We start from the raw sequence: 12,925 nt of genomic DNA on the forward strand, positions 1-12,925 counted from the left end.
CTCCCCAAAACTTGCTTCAATGTTCTTCTTTGCAAAAATGGGAGATATGGCTCATATATAGCAAAAAGCAAGAGTTGGTTCGAAATATCTGTCTATGGAACAGCTGGAGGTTGTGAAAGATAGGTGGAGATAAAATATCTTCAAAAAATCTGAGTTTGGGACCTGCAGACCACTTATCTGGTCGGCCGACCACTTTTCTGGTCGGCCAGCCAGTTTTCCTGGTCGGCAAGCAAAATTCTGTTTTCTAGATCCAACTTCAAATGGCCATAACTCCTTCATCTGGACTCCGTTTCAGGTCATTCTTGTATCCAAATTGAAGCCCCAGAAGTAAACTTTCCAATGGTGGAAGCCTTGCATCAAAATTCCAACTATGTAAAAATTTATTCCTGTTTTGGTGAAGCCGCTTAGTTTCGATCCTTCCCGGATTCATGCCGAACTTCTCCCAAACTAGTTTTCTTCTCTCCTTTCCTCCTTTCTTCAACTCCGAACCCCTAAACAAGGTGTTTTGAAAGATTTTTCAAATATTTCATCTCTCTTTCATTCATTTCCACTTTGTCCTCGCTCGGTTTACCGAAAAGCGCAACATCGTAGAAACTTTATTTCAAAAATATTTTGAAAGAGAGGGTTTTAAGGTCTAAAAACCATTCAAAATAGCTTTGGTCCAAAATGAGGTGTAAGGTTGGGATTTGACTCTCCTTGCCAAAGAAACCAAACCTTTGCACTGCACAACTTTCAGCACCAAGTAAACCATCAGTAACGCCCAAGTCTTAAGGGCGGTCAAAAATGGGGTGTCTATACCAGGCCAGCCACCCAAAGAAATGGACTTTGGGTGGTAAAATGTTACTCCAAATAAATTTGCTAATACTAAGATTAGACCTATGAAGAGAAGTGCTGAAGGAATATAAAGAAGACACTGAGAAAGAGCATGAACCTGTAGATGAAGAAGCCCAAGACAGACTATCAGCACTAACTGGGTTCAGTGAAGGAGCAGAGGATAACAAAGCAATTAATCTCACTTCATCAGCCAGCTCCCAAGCATACAATACTCTTCTCTAAAGGAAGTGCCAATCAGAGTTGCTGGTTTTCCTAGCATAAAATTGGTGGAGAGAACCATTCTTTTCTGTAGAAAGGTTGAATAGAGAGGGGAACTCCTCCTTGAGACAAGAAACACCACACCACTTATCATGCCAAAATTTGATTCTGCTGCCATCCCCGACCTTGATTTTGCAGTTTTCTAGGAAGAAATTGAAGATGTTACTATTTTGAATCCCAATGAAGGAAATATCCTTCCACACCCTAGAGTGCTTGTAAGAAGAAGTGACAGGAGGATGCCAACTATGCATTTCAATTTTGTATTTGCTGCAGACAATTTTCCTCCATAGTGCATTTATTTGATTCCCAAATTTCCACCACCATTTGAGAAGCAGGCTTACATTCACATCTCTAATCCTCCTAATGCCCAAACCTCCCTGTGCAGAACTCTTTGTGACCTTAGTCCATTTCACCAAATGAACTTTTCTTTTTAGTTCATTACCACCCCACAAGAAAGCAGCTTCAATCTTTTCAAATTCTCGAGCCACACCTTCCGGCATCTTGAAGAGAGAAAGGTAGTAAACAGTTAGGCTTGATAAGGCAGACTTGATCAAGGTTAATCTTCTAGCAAAGGATAGCAATTTCCTCATCCAGCCTGATAGTCTTGATCTAATGTTGTCAAGCATTGGTTTCCAAGTGGATTTCCTACTTGGGTTGGCATCCAGAGGTAGCCCTAAGAATTTCAAGGGCAAGCTACGTACCTTGCAATTCAAGAGGTTAACAAAAGAATGCAATGACTCAGCTGCCACACCACCCCACAGACCACACTTTTGTGGTAGTTGATTCTCAGTCCGGATAGGACTTCAAAACATCGAAGTACTCTTTTGATAATTACTACCTGGTCCATATCAACTTCACAGAAAAGAATAGAGTCATCCGCAAATTGAAGATGAGATATAAGAACCTCATGAGCCCCAACCCGAACTCCATTGAGGATGCCAAGATAAAGTGCTCTGGTGAGAAGAATATTGAGCCCTTCAACCACTATATTGAAAAGGAAAGGTGATAATGGGTCACCTTGCCTAAGACCTCTTTACAGAGAGAACTCTTGCGTTGGTGATCCATTCACGAGGTTGGAGATATGAGTAGTAGATACACAAGTTTTCATCCAAAAGACCCATTTGGACCCAAACCCAAAACTAAACATCAAAGAGAACAAGAATTCCCAATTAACTGAATCAAAAGCTTTCTCGAAGTCCAACTTGATAATCAGCCCTTGCAGCTTGGCCTTCTTTCAACTATCAGCCACTTCATTAGCAATAAACACCCCATCTAGGATGCTCCTACCTCCTATAAAAGCTGTCTGAGTTTCACCAATGATTAATGGCATCACTAACTTCAATCTATGTGCTAGGACTTTTGCCAAAGTTTTGTAGAGTGAACCAACCAGGCTGATGGGTCTATAGTCAAACAGGTTGCTGGGATTATCAATCTTGGGAATAAGGGTGATGAAGGAGTTGTTTATTCCATAGGTAAGCCTACTATGGTTATGGAAATATTTAAAGAACTACATAACCTCATGCTTCATGACTTTTCAAAATTTCTGATAACATAACATATTAAAACCATCGGGGCCTGGAGCTTTGTTACCATCATATTCATTTATGGCTGCCCAAACTTCAGCAACAGAGAATTCTGGAATAAGATGTTGGGAGACAGTGATGGCCTCAATTGATTTGAACTCCCCGTGTAAAGTAGGCCTGTTAACCCAACTATCATGGAAGTGGGTCCTGAAGTGACTTAAAGCTTCATGCTTGACTTTGCTAGGATCCTTAACAGATACACCATTGACTGTAATAGAATTGATCATGTTGCGACTTTGCCTAGTACTTGCAATAACATGAAAGAACTTGGTATTTTTGTCCCCCTGCAGGGACCAATTCACTCTGGATTTTTGATGCCATAACCACTCCATTCTTCTATAAAGCTGCCACACTTCACCTCTGACCACCCTTTTTCTAGCCTTTTCTGAATCAAGTAGTTCTCTAACCTCAGCAGTGATATCTATTTCATGTAATTCATTCTCTACAGCCTTGAGATTAGTTGAGACATTGCCAAACACTTTAGAATTCCATTTCTTTAATTCTACCTTCAGGTGTTTCAGTTTTTGTTGGATAATAAACCCAGCCCAGCCCACAACATTAGTGTTTTCCCAGCAAGACTTAAAAAGAGAAGAGAAGCTAGGATGGAAAATCCAAGCATTGATAAACCTAAATGGTTTAGGGCCCCAATCTCTTTCATCTTCATCAGTAGTAGAGGGCAGTGATTTGATATTAGTCTAGGCAATCCCCAAAGCTTCATTTTAAAGTGAATCAACCACTCTGGGCTTAGCAAGACTCTATCAATTCTGCTCCATTTCTGTGCCTCCTGAGCATTACACCAGGTATACTTCATTCCCAAAAGAGGTAGGTCATTCAGCTCACATTTATCTATAAAGTCATTGAGATATTTCATTCCCCTGTCGCTTCTGGAGCAATCAATTCTCTCACCCATATTCCTTATTTCATTGAGATCACCTCCCAAGCACCAAGGATTGGGGAAAGAAGCTTTGAGGTTAAGAAGACTATTCCAAAAAATAGATCGACTGCTGACATCATTAGGTGCATATACATTAAGCAAAACATAATCAAATGAATTGTATAATATGCCTGAGATTAAAATAAATCTTCTGTTACAACAATTGCCAGTTAACTGGAAAACATCAGGATCCCAAATGCAAAGGAGCCCTCCTGCTGTTCCAACCGGATCCACAGATAAGAAGTCCATGTTTCTGCTTCCCCAAATTCCTTTAGCTGCAATAACTGAATCAACCACCTTCTTAGTTTCTTGAAGGAAAGCAATATCAAAATGCCTATCTTTTAGTAACTTTTTTATTCGACTTACCAATCCCCCTAACATTCCATGACAGGAGCTTCATAAAGAAAGAAAATGGACACTCTGAACTCCCCCAGCTGCTGCTATTACAACTTATCCTTACCATCTTTGGTAAGTCTTTCTTTATCCTGAAGTTCCAGATCAATGATCTTATCCAGCACAACTTTTTCTTCTCCTCAGAAGTTTACTCCAAGATTCTTCCCCAGTTGAAGAGTGGCTTTGGATTTTTTAAGCAAATAACTATGCAAGCTTGATTCACCCTTAGAGAGATCAGAGTGTGCAAGAGCAGCAGCTGCTAGTCTAAGATAACAGCCTTAGAGGAGTGTTTAGCAAGTTCTACAGCTTTGTGGCCATAGAGTCTAGCAAATCGAGAGAAGCCCTCCATCTGAGCTTTCCTTTTTCCTGGTTTCTTGATAGGTCGCAAACGATCGAGGATGGTAGCAGAAGATCCAACTTGAGCTTGATCATGAAGACCCAGAATATCCAACCCATTAATGACACCATTTGTATGTGGCCCAGTGGATTTAGATGGAGCATGAGGGTTGCACCCAGGTGGGCTGTTACAACTAGGCCTATTGATCTGAGAATTAGCTGGAAAATTCAAAGAGTTAATAACTGAATGCACATAAAGAGGAAGGCCCAAGTCCACCTCCAAATTAATGCCAGGCCCAAGACCATCAGGTGGTCCACTCAGACTTTTTAAGACACCAGAAGATAAAGCTTGCTAAACACATCTTAGGGGTTCATCATAGCTCTTTAGGCAGGGTACACGCTTCTGCATCATTGCTTCTTGCACACCTACTGCACTAGGTCTACTGAGCTCTACATCACACAGTGAATCCTCAACCACTGTATCTACCTTCTCTCGATTGTAACAGTGAATAAGCCCCTTCGTTAGTGCCACCTCATTGGAAGGGATGATTACAGCAGCAACATGTCACACCCCACTGCCTCCTCATCATCATCTTCGGTCCTCTTGTAATTCACCTCTGAAAGTCAAGCTTCCTTGAGCCTACAGTAACCTGCAATGGAGCTGCAATCTTCCGTCCCATTTTGCATCTTACTGCTGGACTCCAGTGGGTTGACAAGAAACTCTTCACATACAAGGATTGGGTGAAGTTTACCCTTGATTTCCAGGTTAATGGTTTTGTTGATGAGCTCCATGCTTGTTGTAACCACTTTGATTCTGGAGTAAGAGAAAGATTTTGGTTGGTTAATATCACCTTCTAGATTGAGGACTGTCCCTCACAGGTTTCCAATGGTATATAGTGTATTCTTATTAAATAGGTTTAAAGGTATACCCTGGCACCTCAACCACACACATCTCTCCTGAACAAGTTGGATACCTGGCCTCCATTCCAACACGAACTGGCTTCAATCTTTAAACCATTCCTTGATGTTGTGAATATTGGATTTCAACTCCACTTGGGAGGTAAAGGTCAAAACTGCATCACGGCCTCCTCCCTCTCTGACCACAACTTGAGTTAACCCATTCCTCTTCAGAACATCTCTAATGCTCCTGATGGAGTATTCCGAATTGAGTTGGATAATTACACTTTCATATAGCCAACCATGACCATCTTCATTAACATTGATGGTTAAGCTTACTGACCTAGCTGTATTGGTTGGAGCGCCTTGTAGAACCTCTGCATAAGATCTGTGACCAACAAAAGGTATTTTACCCTTTCTTCTGAGTGCTTCAGCAGCACCTCGGATGGGTTGGGGCCTTCCTCTGCTGTGCGCATCCATGGTGCGCCTGACATAGGTAGCATGCTTGACTTCGAGTACTCTGTCATCTACCAAAAGTCCATTAGCTTTCTGGACTGCAATATCTGATGCTACATGACAGTCAAACCGCATAAACCCAAATCTAGAGTTTGTCATTTTCCTTCTTTTGAAAGGGATGAAGACATCTTTTACTATGCCGAACTTTGTAAAAAGTTTGAATAGAGATTTTGCATCCATAGAACCTAGGAGATTATCCACAAATACAGTAAATAGGCCATTCCTAACGTCGTTGCTCCGAGAAGCACCTCCTCTCCGTTGATGCACAATCAGGATCCAACCGCCATTCCCTCCTCTCCGTTGATCCATTTTTTAATTTAGTTTAATTTTTCATTCCATGTTATTTGATGTTTTGCTAATTAGATTTAGAATAAATTTGATTCACAAATTTTTAAATGTTGTTGAATATTGCTTTTGGATATGTAATATTGCTATCATAACCATGTATAAACAACTAAAAAAATATATATTAATGAGAAAAGAGAGTGGTGCAACAAAAGGGCAAATTTGTTGAAACAAAATATTGTGGAACTGGTATGGTTAATAATGACATAGGTTATATGTTTAAAGAATATTATTATTTATGAGGTAACATATTACGAACATATAATAATAAAGGGTGTGTGAAATAATGGAGAGGATATGAAGGAGAGTGAGAATAAAATTAGAAAAATGGCCCAAGCCAATGATGAGACCCATAGATTAAAGCAATCCACCTCACAAGGGTTACCCACTCTAGTTAGCAAAAATTATTTAGTGTTATTTATTACAACATCACAAATGCATTTAAATTATTTATTTGTGTCCATTTTATTCATTTTGTTTGATTTACATTTTGAAAATTGCTTTTGAATATTTATTGATTTTTTTAATAGTTTAATTATTTTTTTTTTGTACTTTTTAAATATACCTATTCTATATGGAAAATTCTAGATATACTTAACAAATAAAATATCTATGAAGAAATTTTTTTAAAAAAATACAAATTTAGTGAATTATTTTTAGACTTCTTCACAAATATATTACTTTTTAGGTACATCTAAATTTCATGGATCTAAAAAAATTATAAAAATATAAAAAAAATGTTCTCAAAAACATAATTTGAGTCTAAGACCCATACGAGTAAAGTGATTTCTAGAAGGAATATGGTTGAAAGAGATATTATCTATTAAAAGATCATGCTTAAGTTAATTAGTCTTTGACTAATTAAAATTTTGAAAATCGGGGCGTGACACCAAAACGGGAAACAAAAACTTAAAGGGCTACATATGAAATTACTAAAACTTGAAGCGGTATAGTGTAATTTATTCAATAATGAGTTACTTTGTCACATGGCTACCAACATGGTATTTTTTGAAAGATGTTAGCTATTGGAGCAAATTGGGAAAAGTTTGAAATGTTAAGGGCCTAAGTGAAAAAATGAAACTACTAAAATGAAAAATGGTGAAACATTTTTTTTTTTATCGGCAAAGAAAACTTTATTGATGAAAACAACTGAAATACATCAATAAAGAGGAGCTTGAAGCTAGAAGAAGCTCGAACCTCCTAGTTGGTGAGAAACCAACAAGCAAGGCAAGACAAGGAAAAACCCAAGAAAACCAAAAAAAGCACCAACTAGGTGGCAAAATACACCAAAATATGAACAATAACCAACCCTTCATCACCAAACCTCAGAACAGCAGAAACATCACTGAGATCAATCAGCAATCAGCAATCAGGTCTAACAGTAAAACAACTCTAAGAAAGCACCAGACTGAAAAGGGCACCCAAATAGTAGAGAACTGAAAAGGCAACTAAGGAAATATTTTGCAGAACTAAATGTAACAATTGGTTGCTATAACTGGAACTAACTTTGAAAGTGCCATTAGACTTATTGAAGCTCAATACAACAGTCCTCAACCCAACCAACACTAGATCTGAGATCTAAATTGCAGAACAGATAACAACACACATTCTAACTGCAGAACAGATGCATAGTTCCAGCATACACAACAAAAAGCATACTGTAGAAAATCAGACAGAGCATTGTAGCCTAGCATCAACAGCAAAACCACACGGGAGCAGCCTAGCAGCATACCACCATAACACTTCAAATTACAGCCAGCAGAAGTTAAAGAACCAAAGGACAAACTCTAACATAATAGCATAATCAAAGCTTAAGAACCAAACCAAGTATAGCAGCTCCTCCATCTCTAAACACCATCTATACCCCAGACACACATCCACTGCTCAGGCCACTAACCAGCAGAAGGAATGGTACAATGAATAGGCCTCCACATAACTTTATACACTTTTGCCACCTCCCAAGATGAATCTGATGCGCTCTAAATTAAACATGAAATCATGAACTGAAAACATATGTTCCTTGAATACTTCCTTAAACCACACAGCCATTTTTAACTTAATCAGATCCGTTATCCCATCCACACTTGGGACAATATCCCAAAACAAGCATTCATTACGATGATTCCATAAGGACCACATTACAACTAAGGGGAGGGCATTCCCCAACATCCTTTCCTTTTTGCTAAAACCCATCCCTGACCACCATTCAAGAATGGTCTCCACTGAAGCTGGCAGAGCTCCTTGTACCTTCCACCATCTAAGCATTTTATACCACACTCTCCAAGCCACTGGGCATAATAGAAGCACATGGACAAGTGACTCCTTCCCAGATTTGCATTGGCAGCATACTACAGATGAACTAGCAGGCAGAACACCAATCCTGTGAAGAAACTCAGCCGTCTTTAGCTTTCCTTTCCAAGCGAGCCATCCAAAGAATTGAACTCTAGGTGGAACATGTTTTACCCAAATCCTCTTGCTTATTGGGCTGAAGTTACTAAAACCATCAACCAAGTATTTATACATAGATTGAACTGAATAACTCCCAGATTCTGAAGCTTTCCGAACAAGAGAATCTTCTGAATGACACCTAATAACAAGACATGCCTCAATCTGATTTACCAATCTGATTACCTCCTCTCTTTCCCAGTCGAACAGAGCCCTTCGAAACTAAAATACCCACTCACCAGCTTCCTCTTTCTTGACCATCATAGCAGATAGGGTTACTTTCTTATCAGCTACCACCCTGTACAACAGTGGGAAAACATCTTTAAGGCACAAGTTTTCACACCACTTATCCATCCAAAACTTAGGTCTATTACCATTACCCACTTTCACCTTACAGTTGTCCAGAAAAATACCCACCAGATTGCTACTCTGTTCAGACTGTAGTAGTATATCCTTCCACATTTTAGAGCACCTGACATTAGAGCTTACTTGAGGGCTCTAATTCCCTTCCTCAATCCTATATTTACTACTAAAAACTCTCCTCCACAAAGCTTTATTTTCCATACCAAACCTCCACCACCATTTTAACAAAAGGCATTTGTTAACCTCCTTTACTATCCTAACCCCCAAGCCCCCTTGGTCTATAGGTTTAGCCACTTCCTTCCATTTTGCTAAATGAACCCTCCTCTTCAAATCAGAACCTCCCCACAGAAAAGAAGCTTGGAGCTTGTCCAAATCTCTAGCAATCTCCTGAGGCAACTTAAACAATGACAGGTAATAAAGAGGCAGCGAGGAAAGGACAGATTTGATTAAAATAAGTCGCCCAGCAAATGACAAAAGTTTCCTTTTCCAACCAGCTAGTTTACTTCTGAATTTGTCTAATATAGGCCGCCAAGTTGTTTTCCTACTTGGGTTTGCCCCCAGCGCTAAACTGAGGTACTGAAAAGGCAAACATTTAACTGCACAGTTCAACACTGATGCATACTCATCCATTTCCTTAGCCGAAATACCCACACCACATATTACACTTTTATGATAGTTTATATTCAGGCCTAATATTATCTCAACGCACCTCAGTAGCTTCTTAACATTTCTTACCTCCATTGCATCAGCTTCACATAATACCAGAGAATCATCTACAAACTAAAGGTGAGTAAGAACTAAACCATCAGAGCCAATCTTCACCCCCTTAATCAGTCCCAGATCCAAAGCTCTATTCATCAAAATGCTTAAACGCTCTGCAGCTATGATGAACAGAAAAAGGGACAAGGAATCTCCTTGTCTTAGCCCTCTCTGTGGACTGAACTCCTTAGTAGGAGAGCCATTAATAAGCATAGATAGCCTAGCTAAGGTAATACATACCTTAATCCACTCCACCAATTTTCCCCCAAACCCAAACTTGACCAACATGGAGAGTAGGAACACCCAGTTCAGTGAGTCATAAGCTTTCTCAAAATCTAGCTTAATGATCAAACCTTTCTTTATGGACTTCTTCCAACTGTCAACAACCTCATTGGCCACCAAAACACCATCCAGAATATTCCTTCCTCCAATAAAAGCTGATTGGTTTTCACTCACAATCTGGGGAATCACTGCCTTCAGCCTTGAGGACAGAACCTTAGTAAGAATTTTATACATCGACCCAACCAAACTGATAGGTCTGTAGTCAGCCAACCCCACTGGATTCTCCTTTTTAGGTACCAAAGTGATGAAAGAGCTGTTAATACCTTTAGCCAACTTACAATTCTTATGAAATTCAGGCAAAAAATTCAGCACATCGAACTTCATTACCTTCCACAGTTTCTGAATGCAAGCCAAGTTAAACCCATCTGGACCTGGAGCCCTATTCCCATCACAACCCTTTATAGCAGCCTAAACCTCTGCCTTACAAAAACTCTGCCTCCAACAAATCAAAACACGGACTATCCCTCACTGACTTAAATGGTCCTTCCAAGACAGGCCTATGTTGCCAATCCTCAGAAAACTGCTTCAGAAAATGGGCTAGGGCCTCTAGCTTAACTCTACATGGATCATCAACCACCACATCCCCAACAGTTAGAGAATTAATTTCATTTCTCCTCTGCCTACACTTTACTAACACATGAAAATATCTTGTGTTTTTATCACCATTAAAATTCCAGTTGAGCCTCGATTTTTGGAGCCACAACCATTCCGCCATTCTTGTTAAACATCCAGCTTCAACTTTAGCCTCTCTTTTTCTTGTTTTTTCTGCCGCTTCAAGCTCTCTTTCCGCTGCTAACAAATCATTCATATGAAGCTCATCCTCTACCTTCTTCAACTTAGTATTTACATTACCAAAGACTTCACTATTCCACTGTTTAAGTGCTATTTTCAGCTCTTTTAGTTTCTGAAATAACCTAAACCCAGCCCAACCCTCTACCTGATGCTCCCTCCACCACTTTTCCACAAAATGTAAAAATTTTGGATGTAAAGTCCAAGCATTAACAAATCTAAAGGGTCTAGGGCCCCAATCTCTCTCATCTTCCATTAACAGTAAAGGACTATGATCAGACAAAACTCTAGGAAGCCCCCACAACTTCAAATTAAAGGTTTCCACCCATTTTGGATCCACCATAACCCTATCGATTCTGCTCCATTTCTCCCATTCCCTGGCATTACACCATGTGAACCTTCTGCCTAATAAGGGCAAATCATTCAGCTCACTTCTATCAACAAAATCATTCAAATCTTTCATTACATTCTCCCTCCTAGAACAACCTTTCCTCTCTCCAATATTTCTAATTTCATTAAAATCCCCCCCTATATACCAGGGCTTAGAATACTCCTCCCTTAACTTGAGAAGGCACTCCCACAGTTTACCTCTTTGGCCCACTTCATTTGGTGCATACACATTGATCAAGACAGAATCAAAAGAGAAGAATAAGGACCTAGAGAGAAGTATAAACCTTCTATTACAGTAGCAACTTGACACTTGAAAGACTCCTGGATCCCATATGCATAATAGGCCACCAGCAGAGCCTTCAGCATCCATAGTCATGAATTCCATTCTATCCCTTGCCAAAGCTATTTTATCTCATTTTCTGACATGGAGGCCATCTTTGTCTCTTGAAGAAGAACAATATCAATACCTCTAACTTTCAACATCCTCTTTATTTTAGTCCTTTTTTCCTTTTCCCCCAAACCTCTGACATTCCATGTTAGTAGCTTCATCATAACCATTAACACTAAACTCTGACCCCCAAAAACTAAATTAATTCGCAGGAACTACATCCCCCCCCCCCCTTCTTGCTCTATCCCTTGCCTCAAGGTCCATAATTTTGGTCAACACTTCCTCTTTTTTACCTTTGTAGTTTATACCCAGCAATTTTCCCATATGAATAGTGCCCTGAGCCTCATTAACCAGCGATCTACTTCTAGCTACTCCACTTGCAGTTGATTATGAACCAGATGCTGCCGCAATTGCTGCTCTCCATAAAGCTCCTTTCGAACCCAATTTACTAGAGGAAGCTCCTTTGTGACTATACCTTTTTGGCTGCTGAAGATACCCCTACTTCATCTCTTTGATCTTCCATCCACTAGATTTAGTAACTACTCTCTTCCTCCCTTTATTCTTCTGGTGCTTCTTCCTTGAGCGTAAATTGTTGCACTGTGTTTCTGATAAGTCTGAGCCTATCATTAAAGGACTCACTCCATCTTTAAGCCCACTTTGAAGACCAGCCTTGAAGCCCTGGGTTTGCATCTCCACCCCTTCTCTCATATCCACAAGCCCATTACATAGGCCCACCTCTTTGCTCCGACCCAGCACCATCTCTAAATGGATCCCCGGTTTGAGTATAGAAGAGCCACTCAAACTTCTGATAGCACCTTGCGTGACAACCTGCTCATTACTTTTCTGATCTACCAACTCACAGCTGTTGCCTATGCTCCCAGCTACTTTCATGATGCTATCAGCTTTGCCCTCGAGCTCATTACCTGCAGACTTTGGCACCACTGTTTCAGATTGCCTTGGTAACCCCATCTCCACCTCATCACTACACCTCACTCTACCTGGCCCATCCCCAATACACACCTCCTTTGAATGGCCCAGCTCCCGAGCTGACTCACCATCCCGGTCATCATCTTCTACAGCCACATCAATCACCATTACCCTTACACCAACCTTCTCACCATTGTTTGAGCTACAAACTCCTTCCCTACCATGCTCCAAAGAACAATCATTCCTCTCTGCCCAAATCTTAGGTAACCCATATAATTGTTCCCACACTCTCACAGTATGGGAATATCCTTTGCACTCCAGATTGATGACTTTATTAATTGGCTCCATACACTTTGTTAGAATTTGAATCCTTACATATTCAAAAGATTCTGGGTTGCATACATCACCTTCAATACAAATAACCTC

The 12,925-nt window shown here is 40.0% G+C and overlaps 2 protein-coding genes across 2 annotated transcripts; both read right to left on the bottom strand.

Annotated features, from left to right (window-relative positions):
• Positions 1 to 1,052: 1,052 nt before the first annotated feature.
• On the bottom strand, positions 1,053 to 3,990 carry LOC145816064 (uncharacterized). Its single transcript, XM_082912311.1, has 4 exons — positions 3,457 to 3,990; positions 2,683 to 3,370; positions 1,931 to 2,076; positions 1,053 to 1,793 (listed from the first exon to the last, which is right to left on the bottom strand). Exons 1-4 carry the CDS (start codon positions 3,988 to 3,990, stop codon positions 1,053 to 1,055), a joined length of 2,109 nt encoding a protein of 702 aa, XP_082768437.1.
• A 6,436-nt stretch (positions 3,991 to 10,426) lies between these two features.
• LOC114262126 (uncharacterized) lies at positions 10,427 to 11,569 on the bottom strand. The gene has a single exon (XM_028202482.2). It carries the CDS (start codon positions 11,567 to 11,569, stop codon positions 10,427 to 10,429), a length of 1,143 nt encoding a protein of 380 aa, XP_028058283.2.
• Between the last annotated feature and the right edge of the window lie 1,356 nt (positions 11,570 to 12,925).

Source organism: Camellia sinensis, unplaced genomic scaffold, assembly GCF_055761805.1.
Source record: "Camellia sinensis isolate YWXY unplaced genomic scaffold, ASM5576180v1 Unanchor3, whole genome shotgun sequence".
NCBI lineage: Eukaryota > Viridiplantae > Streptophyta > Magnoliopsida > Ericales > Theaceae > Camellia > Camellia sinensis.

Coding starts and splice junctions, on each gene's coding strand:
- LOC145816064 (XM_082912311.1), bottom strand. CDS start 3,990: ATGTTAGGGGGATTGGTAAGTCGAATAAAAAAGTTACTAAAAGATAGG. Junction 2,077..2,682: donor AGCCATAAATGAATATGATG/GTAACAAAGCTC, acceptor TTTTCAATATAG/TGGTTGAAGGGCTCAATATT. Junction 1,794..1,930: donor GTGAAGTTGATATGGACCAG/GTAGTAATTATC, acceptor TTGAATTGCAAG/GTACGTAGCTTGCCCTTGAA.
- LOC114262126 (XM_028202482.2), bottom strand. CDS start 11,569: ATGGAATTCATGACTATGGATGCTGAAGGCTCTGCTGGTGGCCTATTA.